The sequence below is a fragment of the Sceloporus occidentalis genome, unplaced genomic scaffold, assembly GCF_023333645.1.
Source record: "Sceloporus occidentalis isolate IW3139 unplaced genomic scaffold, rSceOcc1.0.p SCAF_6, whole genome shotgun sequence".
Taxonomy (NCBI): Eukaryota; Metazoa; Chordata; class Lepidosauria; order Squamata; family Phrynosomatidae; genus Sceloporus; species Sceloporus occidentalis.
The window spans coordinates 37,688,835-37,710,364 of record NW_028316986.1 but is presented as its reverse complement, the minus strand read 5'-3'; the positions used below and the strand labels follow the sequence as shown (position 1 = coordinate 37,710,364).

Sequence of the window (21,530 nt, the reverse complement as noted above, 5' to 3'; positions counted from 1 at the left end):
TACAGTCATTGCAGTTTGCTGCAAACTGTGTATAACTGCTCTAGTAATATGTGGAGAGGTCAGCATTTTGTAAGCATTATTTTTACAACTAAGTATAAAGAACAGATGAATTAAAGGGCCTAAATACCCTAAAGGCACCAGATCTTATCCTGGAAGCTAAGCAGGATCAGCCCTACCTAGCTCTTGGATGGGAGACTGCCAGTGCAGTAGAGCTTATTTGCAAAGCACTCTTCATAACTATTTTTGGTCACAATTTCACTAATTGTCTCTTTTTCCCCCTGCTGATAGCAGACTGTCAGTGTAGTATAAAGTTGCATCTTGAACACAGAGATAAATTAATCTAACTACTTCTTGTGTCTGTAATAAAAGGTTTCTGGTGGTCTTTTTGAAGACCTGTTTGCAGTTGGTTATGTTAACTGCCCTCAAGTTGACCTGAACTCATGTGAAAGAGACATCTCCAAACCCTTCTATGCTATACTGCTCTGCCCAGATCTTGCAGGCTCAGGCCCATGACCTCGCTGATTGAGTCTAACCATCTGATGTGTGGTCTTCCTCTCTTTCTACTGCCTTCCACTTGCTCCATCATCATTGTCTTTTTTAAATGAGTCATGCCTTTTCATGAGTACAACAGCCTCAGTTTAGTCATCCTGGCCTCCAGGCTTCCAATAGGCTTGATCTGTTAAAAGACCCATTTGTTGGTCTTTTTGGCCATCCGTGGAATCCTTAGTAGTTAGCACCCTTCTCCAGCACTAGATCTCAAGTGATATCAGACCCTAAACAGCAATATGGCATATAATAATTTAATTCACATTAGTACTTGCCCGGTTTTGTATGCATCAAGTGTCTTACACTAAAACAAAAACAAAAACCTGTTATTACATGAGAGAGACAAAATGTGACTGTCCAGATATTGTTGGACTGTAACTGCCATTACTCCAAAAATCAGTGGTGAGGAATGCTACAGGTTATGATCCAAAAGCTTCTAGAAGGCTGTATTTCAACCACTTGTGTTACCTACATGTACAAGCAATACTAGAACAAAAGAAATATGGCTCCCCCTGTAAGAACAGGGACCTTTAAGGTGGCTGCTATTGAAATCAGGGACTTAATTACAATGACAACTTTGCATCTGTCTGCAAATATTTTAACATGTTTTTCTTCACATATATGTTTATTCTGCCATGTGTTCTTCTGTTATACTTAACACTGTTTCATACTTCAGAACTGCAGACCTGCTCTGTCTGCCCACAGCTGCACAAAGATTGCACCATTCGCATGTTCTGCTGTAGTTGTAGTTAATAGTTTATTTCTGCAAAAGATTAGGGTCATCTAGATCAATGCTTCTTAAGCTATCTGATTTAAGGGACCAGCAGTTATTTTTGTATTTCACTGTGTCAATCATTGGTACCAAATTTGTGTCCATTGGCTGCAGTTGTTTCTTTCTTTCTTTCCGGGAAACTAAAGGGGCTGGCTACCAGTGGCTCAGGGATTGGCATCAGTCCAGGGACTACCACTTTGGGTAGAACTGGTTTACCTGATGGTCATTCTTTGTGGTTGCTGCCAAAAGACTTTTCTCCAGTCAAGCAACCTGAATAGAGAATAAAATTTAAATATCTGTCTTAATGATTGGATCATTTCCTTGCCTGAGCCAATGATCTTACTGGAACTATGGAATCATAGAGTTGGAAGAGACCACAAGGACCATCCAGTCCAACCCCCCTGCCATGCAGGAAATCTAAATCAAAGCATTCCTGACAGATGTCCATCCAGCCTCTGTTTAAAGACCTCTAAGGAAGGAGACTCCATTACACTTCGACGGAGTTTTTTCCCACTGTCGAACAGCCCTTACTGTCAGGAAGTTCCTCCTAATGTTGAGGTAGAATCTCTTTTCCTGGAGCTTGCATCCATTGCTCTGGGTCCTTGTTTCTGGAGCAGCAGAAAACAAGCTTATTTCCTCCTCAATATGACAACCATTCAAGTTAGCATATTTATGTGTTTATCCATTTGTTAAGAGGAATGTATACAGAAATACTCAAATATTACTTCTTGTTTCATAGATCATCTACATGAGAAGTGGTAGCTATTATAGGCAGGAAATAAATGATTTTGGTTTTTCAAGTCTGCCGTTATCAACAACATTCTGTGTGCAGGTGAAATGGAGGATAGTATAACAAAATGATCATCTCTTCTTTCCATTTCTGTTTTGAATATTTTTTTTCTGTTCTTTTCTCTGTATAAGTTCATAAGCAACATATGAGCATCTTATTGCTTGAATCAAACTGGAAATACTCTCTAAAGTGCTAGAGGAGTTTTTGTTGTTAGTAGAAGGGTGGTTAATCAGTATAAGAAATTCTACAATTAATCACTGTGCTAAACTGATAGCTTTCCAGTTAAATATATAATTATTTGGAACAAAAATTTACTACATCGTTGTAAACACATTTTAATTAGGTTTGCTTTGAAATCATGAAGCATGAAAAGAATAATCTTGTGGTGGCTGGATATTTACACATTTTTGCATTACTTACTAGCAACTTATTATCTCTGATAATAATAATAATAATAATAATAATAATAATTGTTTTATTTATATACCGCTATTCCAAAGATCATAGCGGTGAACAGCAAGTAAGCTAATTAGCAAGTAAGCTAATTTGCCCCCAACTGTCTGGGTACTCATTTTAGCGACCTTGGAAGGATGCAAGCCTGAGTCGAGCTTGGGCCCTTTTGCTGGTCTTGAACTCGCAACCTTGTGGTTTTGAGTGAATGGCTGCAGTACAGTCATTCAATCACTACGCCACCAGGGCTCCAGCCGGTCCTTCTTATACACTGTTTTTTATACACAGATTCAAGCATCCACGGTTTGAAAATATTCAAAAAAGTATAAATTTCAAATACCAAACCTTGATTTTCCATTTTTTTTATGAGGGACACCATTTTGCTATGTCATTATATTTAATGGGACTTGATCATACACAGATTTTGTTATCCATAGGGGATCTTGGAACCAAACCCCAGCATATAACAAGGGTCCAGTGTACAGTATTACTATTCCTTCCCAGAGTCCTCTTTACATGCCTGGTAATTAGGTCTCTGATGTCTTTATTACCAGGTTTGTAGAAGGTAAAATCAAATAGATTGTTATTGTGTGTCTGCAAGTCAACCCTGTGCCCCTGAGGTGAACCTGTCACAGGGTTTTCTTGGTAAGATTTGTTTAAGGAAGAGTTGTTTGCCTTCCTCTGAGGCTGAGAGAGATGTCAGTGATGGAGAACCTTTTAGGAACTGAATGCCCAAAGTAAAAGGCTTTCCGGCACTTGCCGGGGGCGGGATATATGGGGAGAGGGACTTATGGGGCTGGTCTTCCAGCCTCCATGGGTGGGAATTCTTCACCCCACCCTCCCAGGCCTTCATAGCCTCTCTGGAGACAGCTGAAGGCCGGGGAGGGGGGGCAAGGGGGGAAGAAGAGGAACAGGTGCATGCGTCTTCCCCTGCCCTCCACATTCCCTGAAAAATGGCCTTGTGTGCCGTCTGTGGCACACATTCCATAGATTCACCACCACGGGCCAGGTGCTGCATGGTGGGGTGAGCTCCTGTCATTAGTCCCAGATTCTGCCAACCTAGCAGTTCAAAAATATGCAGATGCAAGTAGATAAATAAATACCACTTCTGAATGGGAAGGTAACAGCATTCGGTAGAGTCATGCTAGCCACATGACCGCCAGAGCAGTCCTCAGACAATGGTGGCTCTTCAGCTTAGAAATGTAGATGAGCACTGTCCCCTATAGTTTGTTACAACTAGACAGTCATGTCAAGAGAGTACCTCTGCCTTTTTCCAGAGTTGTAGTCTGACGTTGAAACCACTACACAACACTGATTCATCTTCTACAATAGCTCTGTACAAAAGGAAATAATCTACTTTCACTACTCTTAACATACAAATATCACTTGGAGGCGGGGGCAGGATCTTGTATCAGTTTGTGACCTGAGGAAAGCAAGAAGCTGTTGTTTTTGTTGTTGTTAATTGCATTGAAGTCATCTTTGATTTAGGGTCAAACATTATAAATGAGAGATCTCCAAGATGCCTTATCATCTACAGTGCTAGTCAGTTCCTGCAGACTCAGGGTTGTGACTTCCTTGATTGAGTCTATCTACATATAATGTCTTTCATTTTACTAAGTATTTTGTCTTTTCTAATAAATCATCTTGTATCATGTACAGTAGCCTCAATTTGGTCATTTTGGCTTCTATGGAATATTTGGGCTTGATTTGTTCTAGGACCTATTTATTGTTCATTTTGGCAGTCCATAGCATCTGCAGAACTCTTCTCCAGCATCACATTTCAAATGAGTTGTTTCTTTTTCCTGTCAGCTTTTTTAAGTGGTTGAAGTCTCTTATACTGCTATTGACTTTTCTGATGCCTGGGATGGCATTGTGAAAGAGAACGTAGAAAGGAAGTATTGTGCCACAGCTTCCAAAGCCTATGATAAAGTCTCTCAGGAAATAGAATGCTACTTACGTACAATAGGATGCTACTTACCTACATTCAGTATGCAGGATAGATAATTCAGAGTAAGTAGGTGGTCTTTTCATTGTGTTTGGGCTTTCTGTAGGAGCAGCATTGCATTAGCAATTTCACAAAATGGTTAGCAGTGAGAGGGAAAAGATATTTAGTGGCAATCTAGGATGAGGAGATGTGTGACACACTGATGATGAATCCTATATTTGATTCTTTAATGTCCATAGTGGTGTGGGAGGGAAGGCTTATGGTATTTGTGGATGTTTTTTGGTTGTTAGTTTGATTGATTGATTCTTTGTTTTTGCTGATAGAGCTTTAGAGTAAGAAAAATTAGAAATCCTGAAGCACTGGGATGCCTAATGATAATAGCAGCTATTGAGATTTTCAACTTAATTTCATTAAATTATTTGTAATTGGATTTCTGTCTTTCCTAATTACAGGCATTTCAGTAAGACTATGGAGGAGCTAGTTCATGATCTTGTCTCAGCATTAGAAGAAAGTTCAGAACAAGCAAGAGGAGGATTTGCAGATACAGGAGATCATTCTCGTAGTGTCTCTTGCCTTCTAAAACGCCAAGCCCGAAAGCGAAGGGGAAGGAAACGACGTTCATTTAACACCCATCATCCCTGGGAGACTGGTCACTGTTTAAGTGAAGGTTCTGATTCCAGCCTTGAGGAATCAAACAAGGATTATAGAGACAACCATGCTAATAATAAAAAAGACCATAGTGACTCTGATGACCAGTTGTTGGTTGCAAAACGCAGGCCAACTTTGAATTTAAATAATCTCAGGGGCAAAAGGCTTCTATGGCATGAACCTGATCTAGCAGTCGACAATTTGGGAAATAGGACTCTGCGTAGACGACGAAAGGTGAAACGAATGGCAATTGATTTACCTTCAGAAATTGCAAATACGTTAATGTTACCTCAACAGCAGGACAATATTAAGGATCAAGAAATGGACAATGACAACAGATCTTCCCAACATCAAGAACTATCAAAGAGCAAAGTTAAAAAAAGGAAACTAGCAGCAAGTAAGCAGGGACCAGAAATTTTGGATGAAGGTGTTGTCATAGAGAATGATGAAATCAACCAGGCAAGCAAGGATAAAATGGAGTATGAGGAGCAAAAGGGCTCAGATGAAAACATGAGTGACAGGTCACTTTTATTCTTTCTTTTAAATCCAAGTTTTGTTCTTACCTTTTGTTAAATATTTGTGCTAATGTGTTAAATTTGTGCCTCTGTAGTTAAAGATTCAAATATAGTGATAGTGTACAAAAGAGACAACAAAAATGTGCCTTTAAAAAAAAAACGCTGCATTGACACATTTTCATTGTTTTGTGTTAAAGCATCTAAAATCCAAATTCTGATTGCAAAATAATACTGATTTCAGTGGCCCGGATCTAATGCTGTACTTCAGTATTCAACTCCAACAGAATCAGGACTCCTTCCTATCCCCTTCCACTACAGCAATGTGGCACCCCAAACCTACAGTAGGGGTTCTCCCAGTTTTCCAGAGCAGTTTTCCAGGGTACACTATAGGCTGAAGGAGGTCAGATTGCTGATTTTGATGGGTGCAGTCAGATCCAGAAGTACACCACTGTATCCTGACCAAAATATTTATTTTCTTTCTACCCTAGAAAGGCCACTTGTAGTTTATCTCAAAATATATACTGTATTTTCTGACGTATAAGACAACTGGACGTACAAGATGACCCCCCAACTTTTCCAGTTAAAATATAGAGTTTGGATATACTCACCGTATAAGACTACCCCTCTTCCAACACCCACCAAATAAAAATTAAAAAAACATCAGAATTGATTTCAATATGATAATTTTAATGCAAATGCTTATGACATGCAAGTACTTAGCAGGAAAACCTGTTGTATACAAAGCCTGCTTGGATTGGTCAGCTCTCCCTGCCTGCCCAGCCCTTCCTGTCTCCAAGGCTATCAGAGCAGTAGTGCAAACACGGCTCTTTTTTCCATACCCCGGGCGTCCTGGACGCCTGCAGCTTGCTCTGCTCTTCACTTACACCTTCCCAGTGAGCCGCCCGCTCACCTCATCATCAGGACGGCGTTAAGTCACATCTTTCCACGAATCCTGGTGAGTGTATTTTCTTCTACTGTACTTGTACAGCACCACCCTTGCTGGTTTCATGTGGTTGCCGCATATGGAGGGGATGCAGCTGCAGCCATTTTTGAGCACCCCCCACCATATGCGGTCTCTACTCTGGCTCAGAAGTTCCAGCACCTGCCCTATAAGATGACCCCCGAGTTTTGAGAAGATTTTCCTGGGTTAAAAAGTAGTTTTATATGCCAGAAAATACAGTAGGTATTTCTAAAGTCACAGACATTGTAATCCTACATAGATTAACTGTGAATTCAGCAGTACATACAGTGGGCCCTCCATAGTTGCTCAGGTTAGAGGCCCAGGACTCCTGTGGAAGTGGGGGGAAATGTGAATTAAAAACCCACTATTCCTCCCCCCCCCCCCAAAAAAAAAAGAACATCTCTCTATGAATCTCTAGGTCCTCCAGTGCAACTTTATGGTTGAAACCTGCCGGAGGTTAACCATAGAATAACACTGGAGGACCTACAAGTGCCTACAGAGTGTTGTCTCTAGGAATCTCTAGATCCTCGAGTGTGACTCTGTGGCCAACTTCCAGCACAGTCATACTGGAGGACCTAGAGAGAACATATTAATCAAATCTGCAAATAAAATACACAAAAGTCAAAGCCGCAGATGTGGAGGACTGACTGTGCTCTCAACCACATATGTATAAGAAGGCATCTGCATAGTCTGCTAGATACATTGTATCATATATACTGATATATAAGTTAACTTCATGTATAAGTCAAGGGCAAGTTTGGGAGCCAAAATTATGGATTTTGCTATAACCCTTGGATAATTTGAAGGTAAAGATTAGGAGCATGTAACAAATGAATCTTTTCTTCCCCTTTGAAAAATACAGAGGGAACATACTTAGAGAAAAGAAGGGGTTGTTATTATTGTGTGCCTTGAAGTTGTTTCTGACTTATGGAGACCCTAAGGTGACTCTTTCACAGGTGTTACTTTGCAAGAATTGTTCAGAGGGGATTTGCCTTCTGAGGCTGAGAGAGTGTGACTTGCCCAAGGTCACCCAGTGGGTTTACATGGCCAAACAGGGATTTGAAATACTGTATTTTCTGGCATATAAGACTACTTTTTAACCCAGGAAAATCTCAAAAGTCAGGGGTCGTCTTATATGCCGGGTGTCATCTTATAGGGCAGGTGCTGAAATTTCTGAGCCAGACTGAAGAATCTGCGGTCGCCGCATATGGTGGGAGGAGCTCAAAAACGGCCGCGGCCACATCCCTACCATATGCAACGATTGTATGAAAGCAGCTACCGCTCTGATAGTCTTGGAGACAGGGAGGGCTGAGCAGGCAGGGAGAGCTGAACAATCCAAGCAGGCTTTGTATACAACAAGCTTTCCTGCTAAGTACCTGCGTGTCATTTGAATTAAAATTACCATACTGAAATCAAATCTGATTTTTTAAAATTTTTATCATAAAATCATAGAATCACAGAGTTGGAAGAGACCGCACGGGCCATCCAGTCCAACCCCCTGCCATGCAAGAAATCTAAATCAAAGCATCCCCAACAGATGGCCATCCAGCCTCTGCTTAAAGACCTCCAAGGAAGGAGAATCCACTACACTCCGAGGGATTGTGTTCCACTGTCGAACAGCCCTTACTGTCAGGAAGTTCTTCCTAATGTTGAGGTGGAATATCTTTTCTTGTAGCTTGTATCCATTGTTCCGGGTCCTGTTCTCTGGAGCAGCAGAAAACAAGCTTGCTCCCTCCTCAATATTACATCCTTTCAAATATTTAAATAGGGCTATCATATAATCTCTTAACCTTCTCTTCTCCAGGCTAAACATCCCCAGCTCCCTGAATTGTTCCTCATAGGGCAAGGTTTCCAGACCTTTCACCATTTTAGTCGCCCTCCTCTGGACACGCTCCAGTTTCTCAATGTCCTTTTTGAATTGTGGTGCCCAGAACTGGACACGATATTCCAGGTGGGGCCTGACCAGAGCAGAATACAGTGGCACTATTACTTCTCTTGATCTAGACACTATACTTTTATTGATGCAGCCTAAAATTCCATTGACCTTTTTAGCTGCTGCATCACACTGTTGACTCATGTTCAACTTATGGTCTACTTGGACTCCTAGATCCCTTTCACATGTACTTTCATTCAGCAATGTGTCTCCCATCCTATATCTGTGCATTTCATTTTTCTGCCCTAAGTGCAGTACCTTACATTTCTCTGTGTTGAATTTCATTTTGTTAGCTTTGGCCCAGCTTTCTAGTCTATTCAGATCATTTTGAATGTTGATCCTGTCCTCTGGAGTATTAGCTATTCCTCCTAATTTAGTGTCATCTGCAAATTTGATAAGTATGTTCCCAATTCTGTCATCCAGGTCATTGATAAAGATGTTGAATAACACTTTTATTTGGTGTGCGTTGGAAGAGGGGTAGTCTTATATGGTGAGTATATCCCAAACACTATATTTTAACTGGAAAAGTTGGGGGTCGTCTTATACGCCCAGTCGTCTTATACGCCGGAAAATACAGTAAATATAAAAAGACATGAAATTGTTAACACCTTAACATTTTCCCAGATTTTCACTGGAATAGATAGTCATAGAATTCTTTTGCACATAGTATAGCTAAAGGATTATTAATTGAGTATTTGGGATTGTTAAAACTGAAATTACAAAGAGGATATGTAGGCCTAATTTCAGCCCTTTGTTCTGTTCATATAAATTTACTGTCACAGTGGCTAGAAGAACAATAGTTGAGTGCTAGAGCATTTTGGTTCTTTGGAACATCTGAAGTTTCTTTGTTTTGTATTTTTTCTAAAAAATATCTTTCAAGTGGCTTTCACAAACACATCATTTGTTAGATACAGCTGTGATGATTAAAGAAAATGTATCTAACTGTCAAGAGCCTTACAACCATGAAATCTAAACATGGAAAACTGAGAATGCATACCCACATGTCCCTGGAAGTATCCCCCTTCAGGTTATTTGGCTATTAAAATGCATTAATTAATTTTAGTGAGTCCAGTTGTTTGAAGCATGCTGCACCCTTTTGTCATTGTCAAATGGTTGTCTTTCCTAAATTTGCAATTAATTTAGACCTAAACTGAATTGCTAGTCCCAACTAGAGTATACTCGTTGAATCCCTTGAAACTTGATAAGTGAGTATTTGTGTAAATTCTATTGATTCAGCAGGGCTACTCTGTTTGGAGCTTATCATTAGATTTGGTTCAAATCTGTAAGTAAGTGGTACAAAGCTGTATGTAAGAGGTACAAAGGTATTAAAGGGCTGTTTGTGCTGACCCCTTCATGGTAGCTATAGGGATGCACCATGCCAGGAGGCATGTATAACTGTCCCAACGACTGTGTCTTCACCCAGATGAAATGAGCACAGTGTGTTGTATTCTGACAGATGCATAATTTTTGCTAAAAAGGTTCTTTTAGATCAAATTAAGGGGTTATTACAATCCATGCTAACTGTGAATTTTTGCTAGTGTGAAATAAATTAGCTTCATTTCAGGCTATTGTAGTGGAATATAATTCAACTATACTGGAATAAATAGTCACAATGCATTTTAAATGGTGCCATGTATGCTTTCGAGATTAAATCACAAAACCAATAAATACTTCCATTCAGACCAGTTATATTTTAGTATTCTAATAAACACAGAAAAAGAGTAAACGTGTGCAAAAAACTCTAGCTCCCTATGATTGTGGTTTTGTTGCAAGATTAAGGGCTGCCTCAAATACTACATACTGAAGATGTTTGAGCACCATCTTAACAGCCATTTATCACTCTGTTACTTTATACAGCTAAATCCCTGTGACTCACAATTATCTATACTTGTGCATGAAACATTTTTATTACATGTACAGTTAAAACATTTGGATGATGCAGATGATACAGTAACATGTAGTGCAATCCTCGGAAGTTAAAAGGTAGCTAACTGTAACTTGTTTCTTCTTGTGCTGCTAGGAGCGTATTGATCATCTTTGTTTTTCTCAGGGTGACCTTTACTTTGATTTAATAGTGTGGCATTGTGTAAACATTCTTTCTCTGAATAATAGAATTCCAGTGTATCTTTGTTTGGTGTATCCTCCTGAATATTTGCAAATGTTAGCAAAAGTAATTATATCTCTAGACACTTGTGTTTCACGTGCTGAAGAAAAGCCCAGAATCGTTTTTGATTGAGACCCCTCCCTACAGCTTTTTAAAGCTAGCAGTAGTATTTTGGATCAAGCTGAATTGCACAGCATAAGAAAGGAGCAGTGAGCATTTGATGGAAACAGATAATAAAATGCATCAATTGTGTCAGCACCTCATTGCAGTCACATCTGGCTTACTGTCAGGGTCCCATTAGATTCCTGTGGTTTTATGTGCCAAAAATAATATGTTCTGTAGTTAATGGAACTGGGATATTTGCAGTTTGATATTTCTTCTTCTTCTTCGGAATCATCTTATTTTCTTTTAGATTTTGGAGAGGCTTAAGCTTCATCTGAGTGCAATCTTGTCTCTTTAAAATTTTATGGCAAGGATATCAATTGCACTTCTGATCTGTTTCTTTCTCTCTGTTATTACAGTGAATCCAGCAGCCTGAGCAGTAGTGATGCTGGTTTGTTTACCAATGATGAGGGAAGACAAGGTACTAAAATAATTTGTTTTGGTGTTTTCTTTTTTGTTTTGCTTTCAGCATTGTATCAGGTTAAGTTTTGTAAGCACCATATTAATGGTTAATATATCAGTTGTGTGCCTTTAAGTCATTTCCAATTTATGACAACCCTAAGGTGAATATTTCGCTGGATTTTCTCAGTAAGATTTGCCAGTTTTTCCCATAGGAAATATGGCGGGGATTTATTTATTTATATATATTTTTAATGAAGCTGGTTCATGCTGCTGATTCAAGGTAATAGTGTAATCTACTGGATTGATAAAGATTATACACAGTATTTCTTCAAATTATGTTTGGTATGAAACCTTAGACATTAAGACTTCTTTAGTTAGAGAAATATTGCTTGATACTACAACTAGTTTCTGCTGTTACGAGCCTCAGTACTATGTAACTGGTTATATAAATCAAGTACATGTAGTTGCATGTCCCAGTGAGGCATGATTGCTCCCCAATATTGAGTCTGGGTCTCCTTCTTTGGAGGTCTTTAAGCAGAGGCTGGATGGCCATCTGTCGGGGATGCTTTGATTGTGATTTCCTGCATGGCAGGGGGTTGGACTGAATGGCCCTTGTGGTCTCTTCCAACTCTGTGATTCTATGATTCTTTGAATCCAAGTACCATGTCAGCTGCTGAAGTTGGTGCAATGTAATGGCGCTTTTCCACAAAAATACTGGTTACAATCACAGATGCAAGAGACAGTCATCATGCATATTTTAATTTGGGGTGGGTAGATATGTCCTTCCAAATTTTCTTGAATTGCAGATCTCATCAACCCTAGCCAACATAGCCAGTAGTACAACTATGGAAGTTGCAGTCCAAAAGCATCTAGAGTACTATGTTTTTCACCTATATATTGACTGGTCAAATAATTTTCAAATTTTTAAAGCAAAAATTGGTTAGAAGTTTAAGAAAGTGGGATATATTGATTATGCAAAAATGCCATGTTGGTTATCATATGGAACAGCAGAATTCTAAACTGCTGCATTACATTTGACAGGGGTCATACTGTATCTTAGTGATGGAGCAGAAGGTGCCAGGTTGTTTGCCTGTATTTCCTGTTAAGGAATCCAGCTGGCAAACCTCTTTCTCAGGAATTGTAAGCAAACTGCCCTTCAGATGTCGTTGGGGTGCAATTCCCAACAGCATGTGCTGTTGACTATGCTGGCTATAGCTCACGGGAATTGTAGCCAAACAGTATCTGGTGCTTGCCCCTCCCCAGTTGTACCTAAGACAGGAAATGTTGAAGCATGTGTGATCTGGGATCAACGTGCAGAAGACCTACGCATGGAACAAGACACCACAGAAGAAGTTCATGAAGCTGTGAAGTTTGGTGCAAGCTGCAGAGGAACAATCCTCCCACGCATAAGTTGTCAGCAAGACAAGGACTGCAGAATTCTCACGAAGAGGCTTTTATTCTTGAGTACAGCTATATACATCAGACTGACAAAGTCCTATGCCAGGCTTCTATTTACAGTGCAACCACACAGAGTGTTCAGCTCACTCAATTATATACAGTATCTCCCCCTGGGATTTGAGTCCAGCCCACTACTGGTGTGTTTCCTGTCAACTGATAGACATGACTGCAGAATTGAAGTTTGCTGACTTCATCTCCTGCCCTTCTGTCATCAGCTTCCTGTGATTCAGGACTCTTCAATGATGAGTCATCATGTCTCCCAACTGAACTCAGGTTACCTTTTCACCTTTGCTCCAGTTTCATGCCGTAGCCACATCTATGACATTTTCTACCCAGAGTGCAATTTACTCTGACAGGAAATAGAGACCTGAACTATGGCCTGTGAGCTGATATGATATATTTTGTATTGTTATGTATAATACGTAGATAACAACATTGTACATATGTAGCTCTATGCCAGCAATTATTTGGAATCCCAAGTATAGCCAAAACAATTACAACATTAAAAGTACGTATACATTAATCATAGAAAGTCAGAAGCCATTTTTAAAGTATATCACAGAGCATGCTAGACGAGAAATGCCTCTAAGGACATGCATTGGTTCTGGATTCATATAGACCTAAAGATCAGAGCTCTTGTTTTTGCTCTTTTCTATTAGATAACATACAGCCACAATTCAAAAGATGTCCTCCATCTGTATAAGAACCTTTTTGGGTTCATGGAATATTTGGCCATCTGGATCCCAATTCAGACATGTACAGAAAGATTTTTGCCACCCATGAGGCAACTGCATCCCTGCCTTGGTTTACATCCTCATATCTTACAAACATTTCCCTACTAATGCACAAAGCATCATTATACTTCCACTCACAATGTCATGAGGTTGCATGCTTTTTCTCATGATATCTACTCTATCATCCCCTCCCTCACTCTGTTTCTGGGATAGTAAGTTTCCAGGCAATGGCACTTTCCCATCATTTGGCCAAAGTTCTATGATGTCATCCCTGACATCACCTTTGTTATCTAGCAGATAGAATCATAGAACTGTAAGAGACCACAAGGGCCATCCAGTCCAATCTCCTGGCATGCAGGAAGATAATCAAAGCATTCACAAAAGTTTGTCATCCAGTCTCTGTTTAAAAACCTCCAAAGAGGGAAACTACCACTCTCCAAGGCAGCACATTCCACTGTCAAATAGCTCTTACTGTTCAGAAGTTCTTCCTAAATTTTAGGTGGATTCGCTTTTCCTGTAGTGAAATAATTGCTCTGTATCTTAGCGTCTGTAGCAGCAGAAAACAAGCTTGTTCAATATGATGCAGTCCTCAGTATGATGACATAAGGCATGATTTCCAGACCTTTTACAGTTTTGGTTGACCTCCTGTGGACATATTCCAGCTTGTCATTATCCTTCTTGAATTGTGGTGCCACTTTAATCAGTGACCTTGCAACTGAAAAAAAAATATAGCTGTTGAGAGGGGGGGGAGTACTAATTTCAAAGTCACTAGCATACATTTAGAATTTTAGATGTTGATTTAGCAAATTGTATAAATGGTTTTGCTTCTAAAATTTTGTTTTCTAAGATCCATTAAAATTTCTCTGGACACATGATAATGTCCATTATCACCAGAGTGTAGTAATGTCATCTCTCATTTAAAAATAACTTCTTCACAACTTATTTCTGAAAGAATTTAATCATATTAATTTTTTGATCACATCTGTTCATGATTGTTTCCCCCTTTTATATACCATACATATCATTAAATTAAGCTAATTATATACCATTATCAACTACAAAGAATTGGTTCCACAGTTTTATACCTTTTAATTCCATGCAGGAAATACAGGGTTTATGTTCTGCTAAAAACTGAAACTGCAGTAGCACAAATAACTTCTAAATTTGTTTTAAACATTATATCTTATGTCCTCCTGATTGTTGTTCTAGCAAATACTATGTGTTGAGCAACTACTAGGGGAACAGATGTAGTCCAGCAATAAAGTATGATTCTAGATAAGAATGGGACTTCTTTTGATAACAGACCTTGATTTTTTTTTCAATCCAAGGTGACGATGAGCAGAGTGACTGGTTTCATGAAAGTGAACCTGGAGGTGCCTGTGGGATCACTGGCATCATTCCCTGGTGGGAAAAGGAAGACTCAACAGAACTGGAGAAAGAATTGCCTGATCCAATCTTTGAAAGTATCTTAACAGGCAGTTTCCCTCTTATGTCCCCTTCAGGGAAGAGAGGTGAGCAGGTTCTTAAAAGAAAAAACAAAATGTTATGATTTTTTTTCTCCTTTAGCAGCTGCCACAGGCTTATCAATCAAAGCCAAGGTTTATCTTCAGAATGTTTTTTCATTGGAGCTCTGTCATCAATTTGCTTTCTAAACTACTCTGCCATTTAAGGTACCATTTTCTTCCAAGTGAGGCTCTCCTTAAACTTCCACTGCCACCAAATATGAAGACTTTCACAAATCTCACTATTACCTCCAAGAGTGAAGGCTTTTCCTTGTCCCCATCTCTACCACCAATGTAAGCAACTCCTCCTGGTGTTGTCCATAACTGTGTGGACCTCCCAGGTGTCTTCAAGATATCTGTGTGGAATTTATCTCCACCGAACACTACTTCTCTTTATTAACTACTGCCACCACAGATGCCCTGTCTGAATCCAAACCTTCTAATATATAGTGCTCTCAGAGGCCAAAAGCATATAAATACAAAAACAAATAGTTTATTAACAGAAGTTGAACATAATACAACAGATTAATTATTTTATCTATTTAGAACACAGCACACTCTTTCACACACTCCACTCCTAGCTAATTTCTAAAACACCACTCATTATTTCATAAATTTGATTGACTGACTCTCTTAACCCTAGTCCTCACTTGAGTCACTCCTTTCTTATTTCTGACTACTGTAATTTACTATATCAACTGTCCTCCCAACTGTCATTCACCAAACCCATTCAGACCCCCAAAGACAAGGAATTTCTTACATTGGCTGTTCATTACATCAGTTTATTTATCTAGGTGTATTTAACTTGTGTCATGATTTAAGTTGAACCATTATGTTTTTTTCCAGATTTCCAGACAAGATTTAGTCATCTTCACGGAATACCAGCAAGAAACATCAAAAAGTCTGCAGGAAACCCAACCACAATGGTAGGTTTGTTATTATAATTTACAATGAACTGTATTTTTTATTAAATTACAGAATTTGTAAAGCCTCAACTGTTTGTGTTTAAGTGAAAGTAATTATTTTATTGGGTGCAAATCAGAGAGGTGATGCTCAGTTTTTCTGACATTTTAAATATTTGGCTGTCCTTTTAAGCTGTATCAATTCATTCAACACAATGTGAGTGTTCTTTCTGAAGGTCAAATTGACAGCATTTAGTGTAGCCTAGAGAAGCTTTATGTATAGAAGTTATTTTCTTATCTATTAATTCTGGAAACATTTCCTTATGTCGCTGAACCCTAAATCATTCTTGTTGTAATGTCTGGAAATGGGTTAAGGACTGCATACAGTTCTGTGTTTGTGTGACTGGATCTATAGACAGAGGAACTTCATCTTTAGTGCAATTGTTAATAATATAACTGTTGTACTGGAATTTTCATATTCTTATTTCACAGATGTAATAGTGAAAGCATGCCTGTTATGTTAATTTGAAATGTTTGGGTATTACTGAAACCTGATAATCCAGGAGCTTTTCATCTTTACTAAATAAATCTAAAAAGGTATTTTCTTTGTTTGGAAAGTCTGGAAAACATTGAGAGGAGCTGAAGAACATTTTTAAAATCTTTGTTCAGGAATAGGCTTTTTGAATTCAATAATCTACTTTTAAACCTTGGCCTGTGAACTTTGTCTTTAGAGGTAATGAATCAGACGAATGGTATCTACTTGCTGGTTTCACATCTCCCTATTTTTATTTTTGGTTCACTGCTTGCTTGAGCATATCTGGGATTTGTAGCCCATTTTCTAGCCTTATTGCAATCTCACTCTGGTATTTTATAGAAGCTATTACAACTGATAGGTTAACTTCATGGTATTGATGACACATGGTTTAACCATGCTAAAAACTGCCTTCCCCCTCTAAATTGTAAAAAGGTGATTAAGTTTCAGATGATGGAGATATACTGTATCTGTATATACATATAACAAGAGTCAAAAATTGTTTTCTGGTATGATGTCTCAGTAGTAGAAGCCCTATCTTTCTCCCACAAAATACATATTGGATATTATAAAATTGAACCATACAAAGAAGTATTTTGAACTGTTAAATAATCCACGAAAAGCTGCATATATTTTGTCGACCATATTTTCAGAAATCACTTGCTATTGTGTCAAAAATTAAATTCTTCTGATTCAGTTTATGAATATTCATATTTAAGAGGGTGGTGTGCTTTTGTGATTTCTTTTTGCACATTTTGTAGCACAAAATATGGACATAGATAATGTTCTGTATATCAAAATTCATGTTTGCAGAGGGCAACAAATTAAATAGTGTATTTTTTTCTTGGGCTCCCATATGTATTAAGCTTGCTTGGTAGTGTACATGTAGGAGCTGCTGGACATACAGTAATTTTGTGTGGAAGGTGACATGTGTGTAGATTTCATTCTTTATTACCATGGCAGTCTATCCTCCCTACCTACCTTCAGTAACTCCCAGTATATTTCCTGTGGGAAGTGGACGTATGCACTTACTAGTTATCTATGAGGAAGTTTCAAAGGCAATCTTTATAATGCTGAAACAAAAAGAAAGCAAAAATGTCATACCTATGACATCTGGCAATACAGAACAAGAAGTAATTACTGCTATTGGATTGTTACATTGAAAGCAAAAGTGCTTTTAGAAAGATTAATTTCATGAACTACGGAGAATACTGCAATGCAACTCATTGAACAGAATTGGGATGATGACCTAATTCTTTCACTCAATTTGTGATACCAGCATAAGAATCTGTGGCTCAGTGTCTATGAAGAGAAGTTGGGAGAGACAAATTTTCTAATGAAATATCATCTGTGTGCATTGCTAGGTCATAAACTCTGTGTGCTTTGTACCCACAGACGTGATTGTGCAGTTTTGTATAGCTTGTTGTATTCCTATAACTTGATTTTTCTTTCTCAGAAAAAATGCTGACTATGTGTAATAGACTACATGAAACTCTGAGGCACTATTTACTGTATGTCCCAAGATAACCTTTTCTGGTTGTGGTAGGATTCAGTGATTGCAGTTCACTATTTTAACTAAATTGTTAAACATAAAATACTACTACTTTTTATAATAATACAGTCATCCCTCTATATTTGCGGATTTGATTATTCACGGATTTAATTAATATGTTCTCTCTAGGACTGTCTAGGTCCTCCAATGCAACTCTGTGGCCAACTTTAACTAAAAGTTGCACTGAAAGACCATTTGTAGCTACTCCAGTGCCATTCTATGGTCATTGTATGTTGGACATTGACCACAGAGTTGCATTGGAGGACCTAGAGATTCCTAGAGAGGTGTCCTTTAGGTAAAAACATGGTGTTTTTGTTATTTGCGGTTTTTCCATATTCACGGGGGTCTTGTTCCCCTAACCCTAGCGAATATGGAGGGACAACTGTAATTAGTACTGCTACTTGTTTTGCTATTAGTCTCTGTTTTTAACAAAGTTATAAAAAGCACTGTGTAAAAATATGTACAACATAATGAAACTTAGCATAAAACAAAAACAATTTGCAGTAATTTAAAACAACAGCAGAATATATTTAAGCAAAAGACAATCACATGCATCTTTGTGTGTCTGCCTTTGTTGCCTGTCAACTTATGCTGACCCATTAATTTCATAGGATTTTTTAATGGAGGGAATATTCAGAAGTGGTTTTGCCTGTTCCTTCCTCTGAAATATATACACCACCTGATATTTGTTGGCAGTCACCTATCCAAGTATTAACCAAGGCTGACCCTACTTAGTTTCTAATAGCAGACAGAATGTGGTGCCTTTTACTCTGAAACTGGATGGTTTTGCATATCAAATACAATTGATAGGGTCCCCCCCCTCCCAAATTTTACAGAAGATGTGGAATCTAGAGAATTATTAGTAGACTTTTGTTCACAAATTGAGCTGCCCCATCTCCTTGTGCTATGTTCTTGTACATCTGAAGTATCTACTTTTGTCACCTGAAGAATGGCATGAAAGATGTAGTACAGGATATTCCGTGGGAAATTAGGCACACATCTTGCATATCAGCTCAGTAAAATAATTATTCATGTAGGGAAATACTAGAATAATCTTCCTTTATATGTTTTTTTTTCCCTTTCAAAGAAGGTTGCAGAGACAGCTGTCAGAGTTCCTAGTATTTTTGGACTCCATGGTCATGGTTGGTTATTCAGTCTGCTGCACATCTTAGATTCTTCAGCTCTTAGTTTTGACACCAGGATGCTCTATGTTTTCCTATATGTTTTCATTTTTTCTCTGGCATCTGGCATTTATTCATTTATTTTTTCACATATATTTTTATATGCAGCCTTTAAATATATCTTCATTTGCCTTTAAACCTGCTCTGTGTTTCTGAGTTAAAATCAGAAAGAAGTTGAAATCACAATCAGACAATATCAAAGTTTAATCATTGATTATGATCCTCCTCACAGGGCAGTTAATTTAAGATGGCTCTATGAGGTGAAAGAAGGATATTGTTAACCAGGTACCAATGGCTTGGTACAGACAGCTGAAATTAGGGCTCGAGGGATCGGAGCATCCATAGTCTCTCGGCACCATTTTGTGCATGTGTGCGTTCAAATGGCACGCACGCTGATGACATGCCTTGTGTGCCACATCCAAACGGCATGGGGCTCAAGAGATGTCAGGGCGCAGCTCCTTTTTGGAGTGGATCGTTGCCATGCCTGTGCGGTTGCTGTGGCAACAATCCAGGAGAGAAAAGGACGGCCTGTACAGCCCCAATGTTACCTTTACCTGTACTTTTTCATGTTTATTCAACAAACAGCCACTTGAAAATGTTACATAATACATAGTGCTTACAGTAGTGCCATTCAATTACAGCATTAGTCTCACATATCTAGTAATGGAGAAATGTTTTCTAGGGCTATATAGAATTTTGCTAAATGATAGAAATATTTTGTTTACAAATTGATGGGTCTAGCACATTGCCTGTATAATGTTAGCATTTGCTTACCAGTGTATGACTGCAGTGTTGGTAAGTACACATATCTCTTATTCTGATGTAACATTTTGATTACTGGTACTGCTCATTATTCATTATGGAACTGCAGCATTTTAAAGTTCTCTGAGCCAGGGTAGCAGATTTGCTCAGAGTAAAATAGATGAACATAGTTCCTGATTCAAATCTCATATCTGTCATACATTATTGTATGCCTGTGTTTCTCAAACTCCATAGTCCGTTCACAATATGATGATACTACTTCTTAAACTTTATTACATGGTGGTTGTAAAGATTACCTCAGGAGCATATGAAATGCACTAAAGGTAAAGGTATTCCCTGTTGACAAGATAATAATAATAATATCTTATTTCTATCCTGGCTTTCCCATAGGATCGAGGCAGCTTACAACAGTGATAAAATATATACAATATAAAAACCCCACTATACCCTCCTTCCCTACATAACAGTAATAAAATACAATTTTAAATCATTAAAAGAATAGGAGACGGGACAATGGGCATCTTGGGATAATTGGTGAATAGTTTATATTAATGAACTATATCAGCAGGGTGACCGAGGGTTATTCAGGGAAGTCAAGGTTGTCAAGTCATATCTGACCATAGGGAGCAGTGCTCATCTCTGTTACTAAGCCAAAGAGCCAGCATTGTCAGAGACTACTCTGTGATCATGTGGCCAGCATGACTGCACATAACGCTGTTTACCTTCCCACCAGAATGGTACCTAGGGCCGGCTCTAGATATTTGGCCACCCTAGGCGAGACATATTTTGGCACTACCCCCCCCCCCCCCCGGTAGCCCCTCAAAGTGTAGGAAAAATGTAGGGCATGATGTAGGACAAAATGTAGGACATTCAAGGAAAATGGAAGACATGACCAACTAGAAGCCAAAAACATTAATAAAAGACAATTTGACATGCCTGTCAGCACAACTCCAAGACCCAGATTCACAACTACTAATTCATTGGGGACAGAAAAAGAGAGAAAAACAACAGCACATGCAAGGAAGCCTTGGAGCATTCTGAGCATTGTAATGAGAGCAGGGTTTGAATCCTGGCTGAGCCATGCAAACGCACTGGGTGACCTTGGTCAAGTCACACTCTCTCAGCCTCAGAGGATGGCAAGGGCAAACCCTCTTTGAAGAAATCTTGCCAAGAAAACCCCAGGATGAGGTTGCCATAAATTGGAAATGACTTGGAGGCACACAAGAGCAACAACCACAATATGAGAAGGCAGCCAAGGTCCAAAGTGCACTGCAGAAAGAATCCAGTTTGAGACTGCTTTAACTGCCCTGACTCAGTGCTGGGGAATTCTGGGAACTGTAGTTCTGTGAGATATTGAGCCTTCTCTATCAGAGAGTTCTGGTGCCACAAACTACAAATCCCAGAACTCCCTAGCACTGATGGCAGTTAAAGCAGTCTCAAACTGGATTCTTTCTGCAGTGTGTTTTGGACTTTGGCTTTATGTACTATAGGAGTCTAAACTCCTTGTTGTTAGGACTCAGTGTATACAGTATATATACACACACATATACTTCTTTGGCTTCTTAGGACCAAAACATACTGCAGAAATAATCCAGTTGGAGACCACTTTAACTGCCCTGGTTCATATAAAGAAATGAACAACAGCAGCAGCAGCAACAAAAATAACATTGAGAACAACA

At 38.8% G+C, this 21,530-nt stretch overlaps 1 protein-coding gene across 4 annotated transcripts in view; it reads left to right on the top strand.

Moving 5' to 3' along the window:
• LOC149310621 (G patch domain-containing protein 2-like) overlaps positions 1-21,530 on the top strand; it is a 146,004-nt gene that overhangs the window by 4,199 nt on the left and 120,275 nt on the right. For all 4 annotated transcript variants that reach the window (XM_089529320.1, XM_089529319.1, XM_089529321.1 and 1 more), the window contains exons 2-5: positions 4,956-5,672; positions 11,186-11,247; positions 14,749-14,931; positions 15,769-15,848. In XM_089529320.1, coding sequence (XP_089385446.1) covers positions 4,956-5,672; positions 11,186-11,247; positions 14,749-14,931; positions 15,769-15,848 — 1,042 coding nt within the window. The remainder of the gene's footprint in view (positions 1-4,955; positions 5,673-11,185; positions 11,248-14,748; positions 14,932-15,768; positions 15,849-21,530) is intronic.